Consider the following 20193-nt stretch of genomic DNA (forward strand, 5'->3'; position numbering starts at 1 on the left):
TAAAGAAACTGCACTGTAAAATGCATCCATGTAGCGAATAGAGTAACGTTTTCTTTCAAAATAATCATAGAAAAAAAACTGTGTTTATGATAATGGTGGCATACAATTAAAATACTTATCGTTGATTTTAAAATGGATCGATATGTGTGTGTATTGACATACGATAGCTATAATGCTCAAGACATTCTATGGTGTAATAAATTTCAAAATCTGTGCATAACTTTCTATTTTAACAGCAGCTAATCTTCATTATTACTTTATAACAACATATTGCATTTATATTTGGAACATGGTATTTCAGCTATCTTATTTTTGCTTCTTAAGATACAAAAATGCAAATAATTCCTTTAAATCAAATACTCTCTTTTTATTTTGTTTCAATAATATACCTAATATCACGATTTAAAAATTGAATTTATTGGAAATATTTCGACCAATTAAAATTTAGAAAATTCTTTGTATTAATTTTGTTTTTCAATAGAAACCATATCGGTTTCAAGTTTTTGTTTAATAATCATCATTAATGAAAAGTATAATTTCGAAATAATGATACTTATTATTTTTGTCTCTGTCATTTGATTGCTAAATTTTTGAAAGAATAATGAAACTTTCTATTACTGATGAAAACACATAAAATTAAAATAGTTAACTTGAAATGCAATTCGTCGCATTTAAAGCTCGAATGTATATTCAAAAATCTTTTTGGAAAACTTACCATTATTGAAAACTCGATTCTAATTATTGACAGATTCTTATAATGACCATTCATTGAAAATTACAGAATTTCTTATAAAAGTCCGAGTATCGAGATATAATAGGGATTTACACTTTTGTAAACAACTTTTCAGAAAGAGTGTAACAGTGGGAGAAATGTGTTGAATATAAAGTGCACTAGATACAAAATGCAGATTTGAACTTTTATGTAACATTCGTATTTCTATCGCTATAGCTGTACCATGAAGTCGCCTTAGAAACATTTCTGGAAGCTGTTTTATTTCATGAAGACGCCATGGAAGCAGCCGGAGACTCTCTTATAGATCTGGTGGATTACTGCTATCGAAATATAATCCAATTTACAAGGTGATTTTCTGAATAATTTCTTGATTAAAATTTTTTAATTCTGCTTTCTCTTTCGGTATATCAATTTTGTTGTTGTTTTTGTTTATAATGGCACCATGGACAAGCTTGCTGACAAAGTCAGCGATTTTAAGCCAAGAGAGCGTCTCTTGTTTTTAGTAGCGCCAACTAGGGCCAAGAGTATGTCTTAGCTACTCACGCATCACATTCGCTTGCACAACCCCTTTTTACAGGGGGGTACATTCACACATCTCACAGATAGAACAGATGAAGAACAATCATGCCCGAACTGGGACGCGAACCCATGACGCCCAGATCACGGAGAAGACGCGCTACCCCTATGCCAGGACGCCGACTATATCAATTTTAAAAGATCAAAAGATATTCGAAACTCAACCCTAGAAGATCGTAGCATCATAATATTTTAATTTTGATTCTTTTCTCTTCATATTATTTTTTGAAAATTTGTTAACAATTATTGGTTAATGACATACGCGCAAAAAAAAAATGTTTATAATATTGTTTCAATACGCATGTGTTTAAATGTAATTATTAAAATTAAAAAAAAGTATTGTTGCAAAATGTACTTAAAAATATTTTGAAAACTTAATTAATATTACAGAAAAATATACGGAAATAAAACCGATAATATTAAAAACCTAAATGAATTTTGAAATGGTTTGAAAATGGTTTAGGACGTTAATATATTCCAAAATTATTGAAGGAAAAACACTAAAATTTCGATAGTTTTAAAAAACTTAATTAAATTTTCATATGTCCTTTCTTAGTAAGCACTCATTACATAGAAAGTAACTACTAATCTAATTTAATAGCTATAAGATAATAGCAATAATAGCAATAGATATAGCAATAATAGCAATAGATATAGCAATAATAGCAATAGATATTGCAATAATAGCAATAAATATAAGATAATAGCTATAAGATAATAGCAATAGATATAGCAGTAATAGCAATAGATATAGCAGTAATAGCAATAGATATAAGATAATAGCAATAGATATAGCAATAATAGCAATAGATATAAGATAATAGCAATAATAACGTTTTGATTGATTTTTTTCAGCATTCATGTAGTTTATAGATATGCCAACTTATGAACATCATGGAATTAAAATTTTTATAACTATAAATTATTAGTTTAAAAGGCATTAATTATAATAAACACTTCTTTAAAACTAAAGGCACATGCGAAATACAACAATGAAGATACTAGTTTGTAGAATTGAATTTTTAGAGGAACTGTTCCTCTTGTTTGGTCTTTTGATATTTAAAAAAAAAAACGAATTGGTTCTTATTTGTAATAATATTATTAAATTATTGAATCAATTTTATGACGAATTTGGAATGTGATAATAACAAATCTTTTCCATTCTGAGACATAACAGTAAGAACTGCATATAAGAACACATTGAATCGTCTATAATGGAACTTTAAGTTCCCTGATGCCCTTAGAAAGGGGCTTATCTTAAAATTATTAACTTTTAAATATGTAAGGATATAGTAGAAAATCTTACGACTTTTTCTTTTGAATAATATACTTTATTAAAATATAACACGCAGCATTCTGGCATTTTGAATATCACTTAAAAATTTTTAACTGCTTGAATCTATATTCATAAGCGCAGTTATCATTTCATTTTAAATGTCAAATTCATTTCTTTTTTTTATCTTGAAAGACATATTATAATAAATTAATTAATATGTCTAGTTAATTTATTATAATTGATGATGATGTCGTGTCCGCGTTACCAAGGAAAGGGGGTGCAGTAGCTTCTGAGGGTAAAGACCCTGAGCACCCGAGGGCAGAAGTCTGACTTCTAGCTCAAATGAAGATGAAACTCACACATTCGCTTGCACAACCCCTTTTTACAGGGGGGCACATTCACACACCTCACAGATGAAGAACAACCATGCCCGAACCGGGATTCGAACCCGGGACGCCCAGATCACGGGGAAGATGCGCTACCCCTATGCAAGGATGCCGGCAATTTATTATAATTAATTATAACAGAAAGATAAAAATGCTTCCTATTGGAAAATTTTGATTATTCGTAATGTTGTTTATAGGATTTAAAGTGGAAATATTAATAAATTACAGCAGGAGGTGAAGTGGTTTCGGCCTGAGTTTGGCAAATCATTTAGAGAAGTAAAAAAAATGTTGAAAAAAATAGTAGAATAATTTGGTAGTAGTAATTCAGAAATTACACCCATAATATTTTTCAAAGAAAAAAATTTGGAAGTCGAGTCACTTTCCAGTAACGAGAGTAAAAGTTAAATTACCACAGTTAAATTTGGAATAAATGTTGGCATTTCTAACTTAGAATATTCAATTTAATTAATCGGCATTCAATAAAATGTGTTTTAATGCAGAAAAATGTGTCAACTTTTTTTTTAAAAAAATATGTAATAGAATAGCTCAGAAGAATAAATAAGAAAATTTATTTTTCTAACTAGTTTAGAAAAAGAAAAATCAGAAGACCCCATCAGTGAATCAAACGATGATCAAGATGACAATAGTCGCTTAGAGCACCAGAGAAGAGAAATTGCCTTCGAATCTGGAATAAAATGTATTTCTCTTTTATCGTATATGACACAGCATCTGAAAACGCAAGTATACTTTTCAATTTCTATACAGAGGTATTTTTCAAAACTTTAAAAATATTTCCCTTATTATAAGGCATGTCAAAGTATTCAGTAAGATATCGTTGAATTTTAAATTTGATTTGTGATTTTCTTGAGTGTATTTGGCAAGCATATCTAGCGAAATCCATGTGTCAAATATCATAAGAAAATGAAGTGCGACATTACATTTCTTTACTTGAACAATGGTTTAATTTCTCGGATTGATTTTTGTATCCAAATCACATCGTTGTTTAATTATCTTTCTAACTAAATCACAACTTTAATAACATAACAAAATATCATACGCAGTATTAAATGTTTCTACTCTGGCTCCATGAAACAAAACTTAACACCATAACAAAATGGCATAAACAAAACAAAACCTTTCCAGCTATGTGCATCAATAAGTATGTTAAAGGATTTAAAAATTTTCTCTACGAAAAGAAAGTATATAGATAATTATTTCAGTTTAGCTATATTAACGTCCCGTTTCGGAACTGCAATAAAAAGGCTACAAAGTTTTCTAGAATCATATAATACTCCAAAGAAAATCCACTTCGTTACTATGGTATCTTTGAACTGTGGTCAGATGACGAAGATGACACTTGAGCCGATACTTAATTCTCTAAGTTTCCAACAGATATCTAAATAAAGGTATTCATCAGACAGCAGCAAGGTGAGCGTGCCTTTGGCCTATAGAACATTGGTCTAAAATATACCGTGGTGAATCATCAGAGGACTCAAATCTTTACCAATACCGCGGCTTTGCAGGTATATAAAATAGAGGAATTACTTGGAAAATTAACTGAAAGAAAATAAAAACATAATGCATAAGCGGTCTACCCTATCCTTTCTGGTATACTCTCCAATAAAGGTACTATACCCTTTCCTCTGTATAAAATTTTGGATCTGTGTAAGAAAGCGAATTCCCTGCCATTGGGGAAAGATAGTTATGAATTGTAGATCTTTGAAGTGAATCTAGAATTTGTACTGAATCTGTCGTGAAAGTACATTCCGGCCGATTGACACCAAAATTTGATAAGAAATTATAATCACAATGTACAGGATTTCGTTGATTGCATTTATTTCATTTACTTACATGCCAAAGTATAGATCGACAAACAATCAATCGTTAGACGAATTTGGTTTAAGGTTTGATAAGTATTTATATTTTAGATGCTAAACCTGTATACCAAATTTTATCTACCTCAGTTTTTGCGTTTTGTAATTATCGAGTTCAGGTTGACAACTTCCCGTAAATAAAACTCGACAAATTTAGTTGTAGCAGCATTCTAGCAAAACGTTTTTTTTTTTTTTTTTTTTTTTTAATTGTCTTTTTCAAATACAGACACAATGCCAAAAATATGTTTTCTTACTCGGTGAAATCTGAAACGCGTAGATTCGTCAAAATCCCGAGTCCGATTGTTTGGATGATTGCAATACTTGCTATATATTTTGTGTAAGAGATTGCAAAAATGGAAAAGAAAAAAAAAGCTTATTCTACCATTGTTTGCTTAATTCTCATTATTATGAACTGATTTACTTTGAAGAAATATAAACAAATTTCTTCTAAAACAAACATTTCCTATTTTGTTTTTCAACTTTTAATTCCACCCATTCTAAAAAAAATCATAATGTTACAAACCTTTAATTTTGCTTCCCAGTATGACTAGTGTCATCGTACGAAAGACCGTTGTACGATCTGCCCTGTGCGTGCTGAGTGGGTGCCGCGTCAATGAACTCAGAGCTTGGCGATAAATTTGGCGATTTTGGCGACAAAATGGATAATGCTAGAAAATTCGAGAACTTTCACCTTCCATCCACTAAGAACCGAGATACACCCAGGTATGCTCTGATTGATCTGGAAGATTCTAGCCCCGCCTCCCGGAACTATAAAAGACAGGCACTCTGAAGCTACAGGGAAGTTACCAACAACCAAGGACCACATAAAGTCCCTGGCATTCATCAAGACCAAGGCTACATCACATCAAATTTCCGCCGTTACAGGAGATAGCTTCTGGCTGAAGCGGGCTCTCCTTAACATCACTTCTAAGCTACAGGGAAGTCGTGTGTGAGGGTAGTCGGAGTCGCCAACAAGTAACAGAGATTTTGGAGGATTAGACAGTAAGCAAGCTGCTGAACTAAATATTAAATGTGCTGAGTCATTACGATTGATTGGTGGTATTTGTAGAGAAAAATTTTGTAACAATATTCTTGCTGCCATTCCTCTTTTTCAAAACTTTACAAAATTTAACTAAGAATCCATGAGAAAATAAACCTAATAATGGTTATTCCCAAGAATTTAATCACATTTTTCTTTCCTATTTAAAATTTAAGACTTGCTATTTCCAATTTTTTGCAGAATACCTTTAGGTGTCTTGCATCGCCTGCTTGTAGTACACGACATTCCTTTGCTTTTTACAAATCTCTTGTATGAGCCTCCTTGGTCAAAGGAAGTGAATGGTGAAAGAGTGAAGTATGTCGATGGGAAATGGAAGAAGCTGAGCCCCATTGATTTCATGAAAATCAACAAAATAGAAGGACAAGTAATGATTTTTTTTACAAAACTTTAGTATTGTACCTATCTCCCTTATGAAAAATCTAGCTCGGCAATGCTTTCCTTCGATTTTCATATACTCTCCCTTAATTTGCTTACTGTATTATACTTTCATATGATTTGAATTTAATATCATAGTCTATTGTAGAAAATTGAAAATGCATTTCGAAATTCTTCATTTTGGTAGACAGATTTATCATATTTATGTTAAAACCTCATTTCGGTTTCCTTTTATCCTTTTTGTGTCCCCCCCCCTGGGAACATCTCAGAAAACGAGGATGAGAAACTTCCGATATGGTAGTTAGTTCTCGCCACCCTAATGGGTAGAGAAATGGTGTGGGAAAAACTACCTCCTGTCGATGATGGGACGTGCTTCCCATGAGAAGGGTTGTACTGTGGCCGTTGATGATGGAGGACTCGATAATAGTTCCCGCCAGAGTTGCTTTTGGGGCAGTCCGGTTTATCAGATTTAATCCGAATACCTTAGTTACGCAGGAAGGAGTAGCCAGTCTGATTATCTCTCTTATGTTTTTACATTATCGTTTCGCAATGCATAAGGACAGACAATCTGTCCGTTGATGTGAGTAGCTTAAAATTAAATTTCAATTTAATTTTCCAATTTATTTCCAATCCGTCGATGTTTGGAGTTTAAATTCATTCACTGGCTACTTTGGATTTTGAGTTTGTGCATTCAGTTGCCCACAAACAAATAGACTAACTGACATTCTACTTGTTGATAGATTTTATAAAAAAAAATTATTCAGGTCAACTATTCTAACTACAAGCCCTTTTGTTTTATCCAACCAAAATGTCTTTGATCTAATTTGCTTCGTCTTTGAATTATCGTTTTCACATGCACACGGAAGGATAAACCGATTTCTCGCTGTTATCTTTTGTCCATAATTTGAGAGAAATCTACAATTTTTGTATAAAGACTGCACAGGAAATTTCATTTACTGCGCTCTTTCCATTCATTCGGTATTCGCACAAAAATAGTCTTTTCAGACATAGGAGGGATCTGAAAAGCCGTGGAGATTCATCAAATTCTCTTCATTTAATTTTTATTTTCTAGTATAAATAGTATAGAGAGAAAGTATTGTAATCGTCAAAAAATTCGAACTCGAGATTCTGACGAATTTCCACGTTTTCAGACCACCCTGAGTTCGAAAAACAGACTTTTGGGAAAATGTTCCGTCTGGCTGTCTGTAACAAAGATGACTCAAAAATGCTTTGAGCCAGATAGATGAAATTTGATATACGGTTTGTATACCTATTTCGTAAATTTCTGTCAAATCTTGAGCAAAATCTGTTCAAAGAAAATCTGTCTGTTCGGCTATTCGAATGTAAATTACCTCGATTACTACAAAACGAAAAAAGGTAGATAGATAAAATTCAATACACATATATAGAATGGACATCTATCAAGTTCTGAGCTAAATTCAGCAAGAAGTTTACCGTCTGTTCGTCTGTACTTTTAAAAATACTTAAATATGGTAACTCAAAAATGCAATGATTGAAATACATCCAATTTGTTATGTGATTTTGTGACTGCAAGTGCAGTTCTGTGGCAAATTTTCGTTCCATTCAGTTGGCGAAAAAGTCTAAAACACAAATTCTACTTTCGGATATCATTAATCTCATGCCTCGCATTAATCGCCAAAAAACTCGCCAAGGATCAATAGAAATACTAACTCACACTAAAGGTTAACTATTGTGCGCCCCTGCTATGCAAGACGTTCTCTGGGATAACTCCTTTATTAGAGAATATGTGAGAAAGTTTTGGGGCACCATACCCGCTGGTTTTGACGATTATGGTACTACGTCTTTCTACATTTCGGAAAGTAAAAATTTCAATACAGTCTTAACCAAACTCAACATTGATCATTAGTATCGATCATCATCACCCTGAGAGCTAGATGCTTCATTTCACTTAAACTACACAAATTAGTATATGCTCATAACACCAAAATTAAATATTTCTATCAAATATTGATCCCAATGGGTCAAAGGCAAGAAGACTGAAATATATATTTGATTTTCTTCGCTATATAACGAAGTTAAACATTGAATGAACGCAGTATTAGAGACATCCAAAGTAAGAACATTCATTGAATGCTCTAAAGCGCATTAAGCATGCGCATTTAATGTATAGCATGAAAAATCATTCTCTTGCCAGGATTTTCTCTTATCCGTCCTTTTTTTGTGTGTTGTGAATATAATTACTTTATTCCAATTAATAGGTAACAACCATTTTTTATTTCTGGTATTCTCATGGCATACAAATACAAGCACTTCAAATTTTAAGGCATGTAATATCACTGAGCTCTATTTTCATTGCAATAAAAAGACATTCAATAGTTTACCATATTCTCACTTATGTACAAAATTAGTAACATTTTACAAATGTAGGTATTTTTAGTTATGAAATAGTATTAAAAAAGTAAAATTAAAATCTAGTCCCTTTTTTTCTCTATTTGCAGATCTGGATTGCTCTGATTCAACTTTTACTGAATCCTGACTGTCAAAAAAAGTATGATATGAGTGGATACAAGAAAGACCAGTTGTTAAAAGTAAGACCTCAGCTAAAGTGTTAACAGTGAGAATTTAGCTTTTGCAGCATTTCGATTTGTATTTGTTGCTGTGAAGCACAGAATCAAAGGTGACGGATTAATTAAATTATTTACTAAGAAACACATGTTAAAATAGATAGGCAAAAATAGATACGCGTGTTTTATGTCATTAAAGAATATGCTTCCTTCTGGAGGAAGAAGACTCTGTCGTTATAGTTTAGTTGAATAACGTGCCTTCTGGAAGCTACATGAAAGCGATTTTGGACAGAATCTTGCCATTCTGAATCGTGATAAGATGTCGAAATTGACATCTAAGCCAAAAAAAACATGTCCCTTAAACTTCCAGGCCATGCCATTGGCATCTTTCTCTTTCGCCAGGCTTCTATAGATGTCGGAATCTTTGATATCGAATGTCTTAGCTGAGATTGCAAAAAGGCCACCTTCCTTACAACTCTCCAAAAATTAATCGGATAGAAGATATTAGAATAGTTTAGAATGAATAAATATTATTGGCGCTAATGAAAGATCCTCTTTACATTAAATTTTTCTTCTCAGGCATTATGTTATTACAACTTTTTATCAACTATTAATTTCATCTTAACCGCTCAGAATACGACTTTCATCTGCTTTATAACCAATAGTTATAATAAAACATTTGTATGATAGTTAGCATTATTACAATTTTTTAAATGGCTGATTGCTTAGGATAATTATTTGAGATGTCATTTATTTGTCAAATTCGCATTGCAAACAGAATCGATTCTTCTTGTAATGAAAGCCATTCTTTTATGGAAGGCCATAAAATTTTAAATAAGTGTATATGAATTTCTTTTAATCAATTAAAAGCATCAAACTGCCCATTTTATTTAAATCTTCTAACTTTGTAGATATTATTAAAAAGTCTTAATATTGCTTCTCTACGCGGATGGATTCCTCGTAAGAAATCCAACGCATCATTTAGCATCCATTACAATTTCACAGACAGCTGTAACGGATGCTAAATGGATGTCCGGTCACTGACACCCGTGTCGGCATAGTTCCATTAGGACTCAAGCGTCGACGTTTGTTTTGGAAAATTCGACACCCTGTCACGGAAGCTATAAAAGCAGAGCTCTACAAACGAGAGAAGTTAGCAATGGTGAGACTAGCACTCAAGCGAGTGTATTGTCCTCCTGCGAGCTTTGTGAACGCATTGTGCTATTGCGGATGTTTAATAGTGATTAGTAGCTTGTAAGTTGTTGTTTACTGCGATTTCTTTTTGTATACGCTTCAGCTGTATTTTGTAACTATGCATTCCTGTTTTTGAGTAGAAAAAAAGAATACTTACACTTCATTGAGCCTCTTGGATTTTTCATCGTACAACTCAAGGGTTGGATTTTTCGAACTTTCCGTAATAATATGTATGATAGTTTAAGATTTATTATAAATCTTGCCACCTGTTTTTTACTTCCTCTTATAAGAAATGCATTAAAAGAAAATATTGTAACTAGAAAAAATGTGATGTTAAGACAAGTTTAAGATTTTCTTGAATTCGGAAAGGTCATTTTTTGGAATTACTTCCGTCAGCTCATCTGCGTGTATGTCAATAAGGTATTTTAAGACGCAAAAAGCTAGATAGATAAATTTTAGCACCAAAATCTTATATCTGCCCCAAATTTTGAAACCAATCGATCAAAGACAAGATGTACAAAAGGCAATTTTGGTTCTCTTGCTAAACGGTAGGGCTAAACGCAAAAGTATATAAAAAAGTTGCAAGGAGAACACTCCTATTGACTCTTTAACATATTTTCACTTTTTACTTCATTAAAATTCATTCAAAATCAATGAAAATGAAATGAAGAAGCATATATCAAAAACTAACCACCTTTCGGCTATTAGATGTTCCGCTGAAAATGCTAAATGTGCTTAGTTCCTATTAAATCGCTTGTGCTTAACTTGATGCTCATGATTCCTTTAACAACGCAATTTTAACCATCAAATCGGCATAGACATTACAGCTATGTTGTTTCAATAACCTTACACCTATTCTGTAAATTGTATGAATGAACTTTCTGAATGGAGTCAAATCTCTTAACACTATAGAAGTATTAAAAACGTAACGGTCTTAGTAATCTATTTTCTAATTGCATGTTATTTTTCGAGATGCTGTTATTTCCCTTTTTAATTTTTTATGTGAAATATGTAGATAAATAAATGTAGAATCTTTCTTAATTTTCAGCAATGGAAGAAAGTCCCACGATTAAAAGTTTGAGAAAACGATGAAAATGCTTGTACTCAAAGCAAGTTTTTTTTTAAAAAAAATGTTGCAAATATTACGTAAAGATATTTTTAAAAATATATAAATTATAGAAAAATTGAAAGATAATTAAATTGGTATCATTAAAAGGTTATTTTTTTTATTTTAAATTAATTTAATAATTATCTTAGCGCAATAATATGTTTCAAAAGTTATCGCACACAAATGCCAAAAACTCATTTAATTTTCACTTACTTAAAATTTCAAAAAAAAATTCGATTATTTACATTCTTTAAAATATAGAATTTATGCCAAATTCTGTAATTGTCTGTTCTGCTGTTAGCTAACAAGTTAAAAGTATTTCTAACAAAATACTTTCTTCTTTATTATTATTAGCAAAAATAATGTATTTTTTAAACAAGAAATATTTATGGAAATTAACGGATTTCATTTGTTGTTTCAGTTACGCTGTAGATTGAATGATGTAACTATTGAACAGATTCCAGTTTTGCGGGAGCTTTTGCGCTTTCTGGAGCACCTCAGCCTATTTGATGCGCCCATTCCTAAAAAAGGAGTAATCATTGAACAAGTGAGATTAAACAAAAAGAAACCAGTGATTATATTATGTTAAAGTTTTCACCAAAAAAAATCACTACACTTATGTCAACTGAGATTATGTATATCTTTGTTCATGTGATTATATCACACCCCTTCACTTTTGAAATCCATTGCACACTTATTAGAATATTTTTTAAATGATATGAACAATGTAAACAAACAGTCATGTTAGATGACACGTCAATGAGCACTATCGCTTGGCATGTGACGTCATGTGAATTAATTTCAGCGAATAAATAAATCCAAGGAATTTCACCTTAAAGAATAAAGTTTGACCTATTGACCAGGTGTGACGAAATATTTCGTTACGAATATAAGTTAATTAATCAGGCTAACAGCTTAATATCTGTTGTCAGTATGTCTTTGAAATTGAAACACATGTTTACCCACTTAAGAAGATTCAAAAGAAATAGGCACAGTATTGAAACATGAACGCATGCATCGAAACATATTTTTCCAGAAAGTTTATAATGCCAGAATTGATACTTTGCCGCTAGTTGCACTATTAAACGCTGTTATTAAAAAAATGTAGAGGTGCGGCGAAACCTTAAAATTTTCTTAAAGTCATTTAACTAAATTTGATTAAGATTAATTATGATAATTTCTCATAAACCCATCTCCACCATGGTGCTTGTTTCATAATATTGACGTATCTCATCGAACCTACTAGGCGTTTAGCAGATTTCTGTCACAAAAGCCGAAATAACTTTCTTTAACTCTAGTAGCTCCCATGTATTCTACAATATTATATTATACTAAGCAATATTTAAAATAATGTAAAATATTGCTGAAGGTTTAATAACACAATATTACGATATTGTACAAGTTCATGCAACAGTTTGCTACAGTCGAAATTCAAACAATTATTTTTTCTTCTATTGGAAAATAATTGCTACACTTTTATGCCTGCGGCACAATCACTTGCAATACGCATGCGTGTTTTGACGAAAAATGCCTTGTTTTGGTACACATAAACAGCACAAAACCAATTTTCAGTGATTCCCACATTTCTGAATAAGGCCGTCAAATGAACAAGCAACTAGGAGAATGTATAATTTAATCGTTTGATAGAAAGGAATGCGAGATAAAAAAAAAAGGATAAATATAAAATGCTTGAAAATCTTTAGAAATTTAACTGTACTTATCCAGTATACAAATAAGTTTACAAAAAGTATTTGAACATTTCTGCTAATATTGTCATTTTTTCTACTCTACCTTAATATACTGGCCTGCTCCTTTAACTCATATAAATATGTTCTTTCTTAGTATTTTTTTAAACACTGTGATACAATAGACTGCATTTAACCGACTACTTGGCAGCCTGTAATTCAGCATTTGTTTTAAAAAACCACTCGCCTCATACCTTTTTTTTTGTCAGGAAATCGCATAAGAAATTGTGAACATGGATTGCACAATGACTGCGGAGTAATAGAACGTTTTCTGCTCCTTAAGTATAAAATTCGATACATATTTTTTAATGTGTTTCCGTGAGTAGACTCATAAATGAAACACCTTTGCCTTATAGTTTAAGAAACTAGTTTCTTACTACGAAAATGTCTAAATTAAACTTGGATTTCCCTTCATTATAAATACATCCAGATTTACTCTCAGATTCTGTAAGTTCCAGTTATAATAGCATTAAAATAAAACAGCGTAATTCTAGGCAATTCGCTGATCATAAAAGGCTATGGTTTCTCTATAAACTACGATAAATATTGTCACTTTTCATATATAGAAACCCTCAATAATTTTGCACTCGCTCCAAGAGGCGTTTATTTCGATAAAATGTGTCTAAGGGATGGAAGTTAATATCGAGGCCTAATAAAGAATTCCGAAAACGTGCATATCTAATTGTATATCATACCTTAGCAGAATTAAATCGTTTTAAAAATCTTAGTCTTAGGATCTTGCAATGAACAGGAATTTTAAACTTTCAGTTTTGTTTCGATAGCTAATAACTGCTCCATGCGACTCTTCTTGGTTACATGAACAACATCCAAAAAGTATTCATGTCTTTACCATGTGAAACACTGTCTTCATCTTTAGTCCATTAATTATTGCGGATGAAGAAAACGCTAAGACTCAGTCTTCAGTACACTATCATGAAAGGAAGATGCAAAAAGTTATATCACAAAATTTAGACACCCATATGCAAAACTGCATAATTTGAACAATCTTCCTATTAACTTTAGATATATGGACATTATATTGGCCAGTAATGATAAAAGGAAACGCTGAAATATAATATTATTTTCTCGTTTTGTCAACATTTTTTTTTCAACTTAGTGGTGAACTTAATGGAATCCAATCCAATAGGATCCGGTTATCTTGCTGATATTCCACCCTCCTTAATATCCTTATTAACAAAAAATATTCTATAACATTGTTACAATATTGTAATGATTCAGCTTCTTCCCTGCTTGACCATGGTGACGTTTCTTTTTCCCACACTCCATAATTAGCATCCAGACAGCAGTATCAGCAATGGCGACGCCCTACCGCAGTGTAAGTGTTTCCAGAAGTGCCAGGTGGTCAACCCTTTTAAAGTAAAGACATCTGGGCAATTAGTGTGAGTCCAGATAAGGGACCCCACCTGCATTGTATTTGAAACAGATGTAAACCTGCATTCCTTACATTGTGAAGGGTGGCTCTTCAACGGATTCCCACGGTCGACGGTAGACCAGTGAAGTTGTTGCTGAACGACTATTGGATAACCAGGAAAATCGTCCGATGTGAATGAGGATGGGGACAGAATAAAAGTACGAGGAGATTGGAAGAGAGACGAAGAATTGTGGAGAAGAAGGCAGAGAGTAGAGTGTCTGACGAGAATTCCACCCGAGAAGATTCGGTGGATTCCTGGAGCTACGCCTGTTTGCGAGAACGCTAAGAGTCGGCTAGCTGTTTCCTTGGGAGGTTTCTCCGAAAGTATTCGAGGAACTATTCTTGTTGTGTCGAATAAGAATACTACTCACTCATTTAACCTAGATGATGAACTGTAAATTTTATGTAAATAAAGCTGTAAATATAGAATTTGATCATAAAGCTACCTTTTATTGGATCGAGACTTTACAATATCTTCAAGTCTGTCGGCATTCAGAATATTGGACTACGTGGTTAAGATATCGTACAATATATCTAGCTGATATTAATCCCATTTAGATTTCGTTCATGTTTTAGTGAAATCGTTCACCTTTCTCCTGCTTCCTACGCCTAAGCTTTCATGCACCCAGAGAATGTATCGTGTGCATTTACACCAAACTATTGTGTTGAACCTTCTTGAACATCCATCTTATCACCTATTGATTCAAACGTCTTCACAGAAACCAACGTAAAAATGGATAACAATGGGTTGTATCATTTCTTTTTAGTCACAGATCTTGGATTATACTCGTGTAACCAAAATCAAGGGATATAGAAAAATTCTTGCATGTACAAACAAGATTTTAAGCTTTCACCTATACTGTATTCAAGCATTTTATTCTGATTGTTATTTACAAGAAAATTACAACCATTTCAATCATGGCAATTGTTTTGAATAGTCTTGTAGTAGTAATTTTATAAGTTTTGAATTGTAAAATTTTCTGTTGAATTTTTCTATTAACTGCGGACAGGTGCCAGAAATCTGGGAATGCTTACACAAGGAGTATAGAGAAAAGTGGAAAGAAATAGCAACTAACCAAATGAACTCCTGTTTCGCTCTTTCACAAGACGAGCTCCAAGATCTTTGCAAAAAGTAAATATTCTAACACTTTTCTGTCTGCAGTAGATTTCTCTTATCCGGCAACAACAGGGTCTTCACTAGTCCTATATAAAAGTCAATTCCTTGTCATTGAATACATGTTTCTATAATTTACCAGTTTTTTTTCCTAATGTTTTCTGCAGATATAGCAATAGGCGAACACTGTTGGAAATTTCTCCGACCCTCTCAGCCACAATTAACTAAAAAATATTTTTTTTAATTGAAATTTTCTATCGCAAATTTTAAATTATCATGTGAGAACATTATTTTTTTACGTCAAGGGGCATCAATCCGACAAAAGAAACAATGTTTTCACGTGACTCATATTTCACAATCATCGACATTTAGAAAAGCGATGGTTTTTGACCACCTCAAAATCTATCGAGTTCTAAAAAAAATTTTTCTCGAGGTCAGAATTTTTTCCCCTGATAAACCAGTTTAAACCGGTTTTAAATAATCACGTGACTATCAGATTACGCATGCGTTGATATTAAGAAAAAGGTGGTGGGGGAACGGGTCTTTCTCAAAATCGTTTGAGCTCCAAAACTTTTTTGCCAAATACAAAAACTGAAAATTAAAAAAAAATAAATTATATCATTAAATTATATTATTAAAATTATAAAAAAATTATATTAGCTTCTTTGGGCGATAACTTGTTACAGCTCTGCCCTTTGTTAGCTAGATAGGAGAATCCGTTTAATAAAGGGCAGGGCGCCAAATGTGACAAACTTCTTTATCATTTTCTAATAACCTTAAAAGCGAAAAATTAATGCCTCAAAAAAGCCATAAATCGCCAAAATTCTGCAACCAAATTGAGACTAAAGAAATTGAGATATTTCATTGAAACATTTAATTCGTTTGTAGAGTTTTTCTTATGAACGATGAAACAAGCTTTGGATTGAAAACTACCAATATAGGTTTTAGTGTAACTTGAAAATATGAAAGTTTCGACTGGTTATTATATTGTTAACAATATCTCCGATATAATTGTGAGGTATTAACTAACAAAAGTTGCAGTAGAAAATCTCATGCACATTAACAGAGGAATTATAAAATTTAAAAGTATATACAGGATGTTGCCGAATTCGACCGACAAATTTAGAGGGGTCATAGTAGGCATCAAGATGATAAAGAATCACTGTACAACATGGGGTCCCAAACGACGTTTAATGGGTAAAAATCGCAAAAATATGAGGAGTCCAAAAAATGTTGGAAACTGTACAAAATTAATAAAAAAATAACAAATGATAGTTCAACTATGAATTTTTTTAAGTGAAAGTACATTCTTAAAAGTTTTTTTATTATATAGGTAGCATGCCGATTTGATCATCTAGGGGGTCATAAATTACTGAAAACGAAAAAGTTGTTTATATCCCTTATTTGCAAAAATATTAAAACTTGAAGAAAAATAAAAGCTTGAAAATGTATGGAATTTGATATAAACGTGCAGTTTGAAAACTGAGAAGTTTTTAAGATATTCAAGAAAAACTAAAATCGGCACAACATTGGTAGAGATGTTTGCAGACGCTGTTGTCAAATCTCAAAGATAAATTCAGAGCGGGGATAGGAGGCATTAAGGAGATGAAAAATTGCCAGAAATCATAGGGTCGCAGTTAACGTTTTCCAGTGAAAATCGCAAAAACATCGAAAAGACTATGAGTCTGGCGAAGAGAATGACTCTATGAATGCGAGTATTAGGAACAAGGTAATCAGGAAGAAGGCTTTCAAGGAAAATAAAAGCAGCGAGCAAATCATCATTAATGAACATTTCAGAATTAATGGTCATTAAACTTCATTAAACTTAACTTCACTGAACTAAAACAACATAACAGATTTCACGAATGCAACTAAGATGTGCTGGTGCACCATCATGCGTTAACCAAATATTCTGGCGTACAATTGTCAGTGCTCCCTATATTAAATCCGGAAGACCGTGCTGCAAGAAAACAATGTACTTTGGATCTTGCCCAGATGTAAATATTAAACCTATGTTGTACGTTCGATGGGATAGAGATGTGAGGATTATCGAATGACCAAATACGCGCATTATGCGTGTTGAAGACACCTTCTCACGTAAAGCAGGCTTCATCTGAGTATAAAACTCCAGCGGAAAAGTGTGCATCTTCCTGTGTGGCATTAAACGTCCAGCGTGCGAACTCACCCGATTTGCGATTTTCAGTGAAAAATGTTAACTTCGGCCCTATGTTTTCTGGTAATTTTTCATCTCTTTAATGCCTACTATCCCCTCTCTAAATTTATCTTTCGAATTTGACAATGCTCTCTGCAAATATCGGTACCAATGTTGCAACGATGTTTTCTTGTGCCCATTTTAGTCTTTCTTGAATATCTTAAAAACTCCTGTATTTTCAAACTACGCGTTTCAATCAAATTAAAGAATACAAAATTCCTTACATTTTCAAGCTTTTATTTTTCTTCAAGTTTTAATATTTTTACAAATGAAGCTTATAAACTACGTTTTCGCTTTCAGTAATTTACGACCCATTAGATCATCAAATCGGTATGTTACATACATGAAAAAAAAACTTTTAAGAATGTATTCTAACTTTTAAAAAATCATAGTTGAAACAACACTTGTTATTTTTTTAATTCTTTACAGTTTCCAACCATTTTCGGATGCCCTATATTTTTGGGATTTTCACCCACTAAATATCGTTTGGGACCCCATGTTGTATGATGATTCTTTATCCTCTTGATGCCTACTACCACCCCTCTGAATTTTTCGGTCAAATTCAGCAATACCCTCTATATTATTTGTAACATATTTTAGATGTAAATATATAGTTAAATTAAAAACTTTGTTTCCTTGCCGTGATATTCACGCTCAAATCAAAACTAATCACTAAAACCGGTTTAAAACAAATAGTGGTCCACTAACAAAAAGTAATTCTTAATACAAAATAAGAATAATGCTGAAAGAATATATTACCAATAACCTTCAAAGCGAGGTGAGAACATTATGAATCAGCAGACTTCAGCTCATTAACTTTTGCTACAATCCAGCATAAAAAAAATGTGAATAAAATGTGAAAGTAGCGATTCCAAAACTAATTTTTATTATCTTGGCTTTGTCTCACCCTCCACCGTTCAATTATTTATCTCAGTAATTTTGTTTTTTGCAATGGGATCTTTTTTATACATATTTACGAACACTCAAATTAAACTAATTAATAAAATCGGATTGAAACAAATAATAATCAAATGATAGAAAAAAATGCATTGCCAAATACAGAATAAAGAAAATTGCTGAAAGAAAATAATAGAAATAACTTCCAATTGTTCCATAAAGCGAGAATGAATTGTGACCTGGACATATAATAACATTCTTACCAAATGGAAATTTTCATGTTCTATTTTTTGTCAAGCACTTATTAGAATTGGCATTAGCACTTTCAGATTCTAAGCGGGATAAAATACAAGTTTACACAATAAAGATTGCATGCCTCATCTCATTGATCTTTGCTACAATCCATTTATTAAAAAACGTAAATAAAATACGAAGTTTACTATTACATAATTAATTATTATTCATATATATTTAATTCCCACTAATAAAAAAAGAACATTTTTGAGCCGCTAAACGCCAAAACAAAAATTGGCTAGACGCCAAACCGGCGTAATAAATTTTGTTAGACGATTATATACACTGTTAACATTAGACTGAAATGTTTGCATGCTTTCAATATGGATGGCAGAATAACAAGAATTATCTGTGCATACTATAAAGCTTCATGAAACTCAATGTCTATAAAGATTAATTTTTGACCAATTTTATGAAAAACTTTTTTTGTCTGCTTCAAAACACGTTACTTTCTAGATTTTATATTTCACCTTTATAAACATTCCCAACTTATCTTTTATTATTTAATTTATTTTCAGGCAAAAATGTTGCTAATATACTTTATTTAAAATCAACTATAAATTGTTCATTTGGAGGGAAATTATCGTAATACATATTTCCGGGTTTTCTTTACTAGGAAGATTTCAAATCGCATATATTTCTTCAAAATATATTTGAATTTCAATATTAAGTGCTTTTCAAATGACGCCAACGCCTTGTTTTCTTACTGGGAATAGAACTAAATAGACAAAATTCAAGCACTTTTCTCAAGATAACAGATTTTTTTTTTTTTTTTTTTTTTTTTTTGTATTGTAACGGTATTTTTCCATTTGAATGATATGCTTTTAGCCTTTTTGTTGTTGTTTAAAACACATTTTTATTGAAAATTATCTTTCTTTGATCCAATAAGTTAAATTAACTCTCATTTGTTTAGGCTGACAAACTCCTTTGATTTGAAAAACATAGAAGCCATGCTTTCGGACACGCCTCTATGCGCACAGTGTGGAGGCAAGGGTTTGAAAAGGTGCTCACGTTGTAAAAATGAGTGGTACTGTGGAAGGTAAGAAATTTTTTATCAAAAAGAATGATTTTCTAATGAGTTTCACTCCGTTGGGTCGAATAGGGAGGGCCCTATAAACTCCATTGGATTATATAAGCTTCGCCCCCCCCCTTCTCCTTTTCATTCTAAAACGAGATATTTTTTATTAATTTTATTTTAATCTCAATATAAAAAGCTTTAAAGCGACTGATATTATAACAAATTGAAATTTTAAAAACAAAAACATTTCATTGTGAGAATTGGATTCAGTATCTTGCATATTCAAAAAAACTTTAACATATAAATTTAAAAATAATTTTTAAAAAAGAGTGTAAAAAAATACAAATTTTTTT

General features: G+C 32.0%; 1 protein-coding gene across 1 annotated transcript in view; it reads left to right on the forward strand.

Annotated features, from left to right (window-relative positions):
• LOC129975373 (zinc finger MYND domain-containing protein 10-like) overlaps positions 1 to 20193 on the forward strand; it is a 28592-nt gene that overhangs the window by 5214 nt on the left and 3185 nt on the right. The window contains exons 3-8 of the mRNA XM_056088436.1: positions 950 to 1080; positions 6086 to 6269; positions 8761 to 8850; positions 11550 to 11675; positions 15316 to 15437; positions 19736 to 19861. Of these exons, the coding sequence (XP_055944411.1) occupies positions 950 to 1080; positions 6086 to 6269; positions 8761 to 8850; positions 11550 to 11675; positions 15316 to 15437; positions 19736 to 19861 (779 nt within the window). The remainder of the gene's footprint in view (positions 1 to 949; positions 1081 to 6085; positions 6270 to 8760; positions 8851 to 11549; positions 11676 to 15315; positions 15438 to 19735; positions 19862 to 20193) is intronic.

The sequence above is a fragment of the Argiope bruennichi genome, chromosome 7, assembly GCF_947563725.1.
Source record: "Argiope bruennichi chromosome 7, qqArgBrue1.1, whole genome shotgun sequence".
Taxonomy (NCBI): domain Eukaryota; kingdom Metazoa; phylum Arthropoda; class Arachnida; order Araneae; family Araneidae; genus Argiope; species Argiope bruennichi.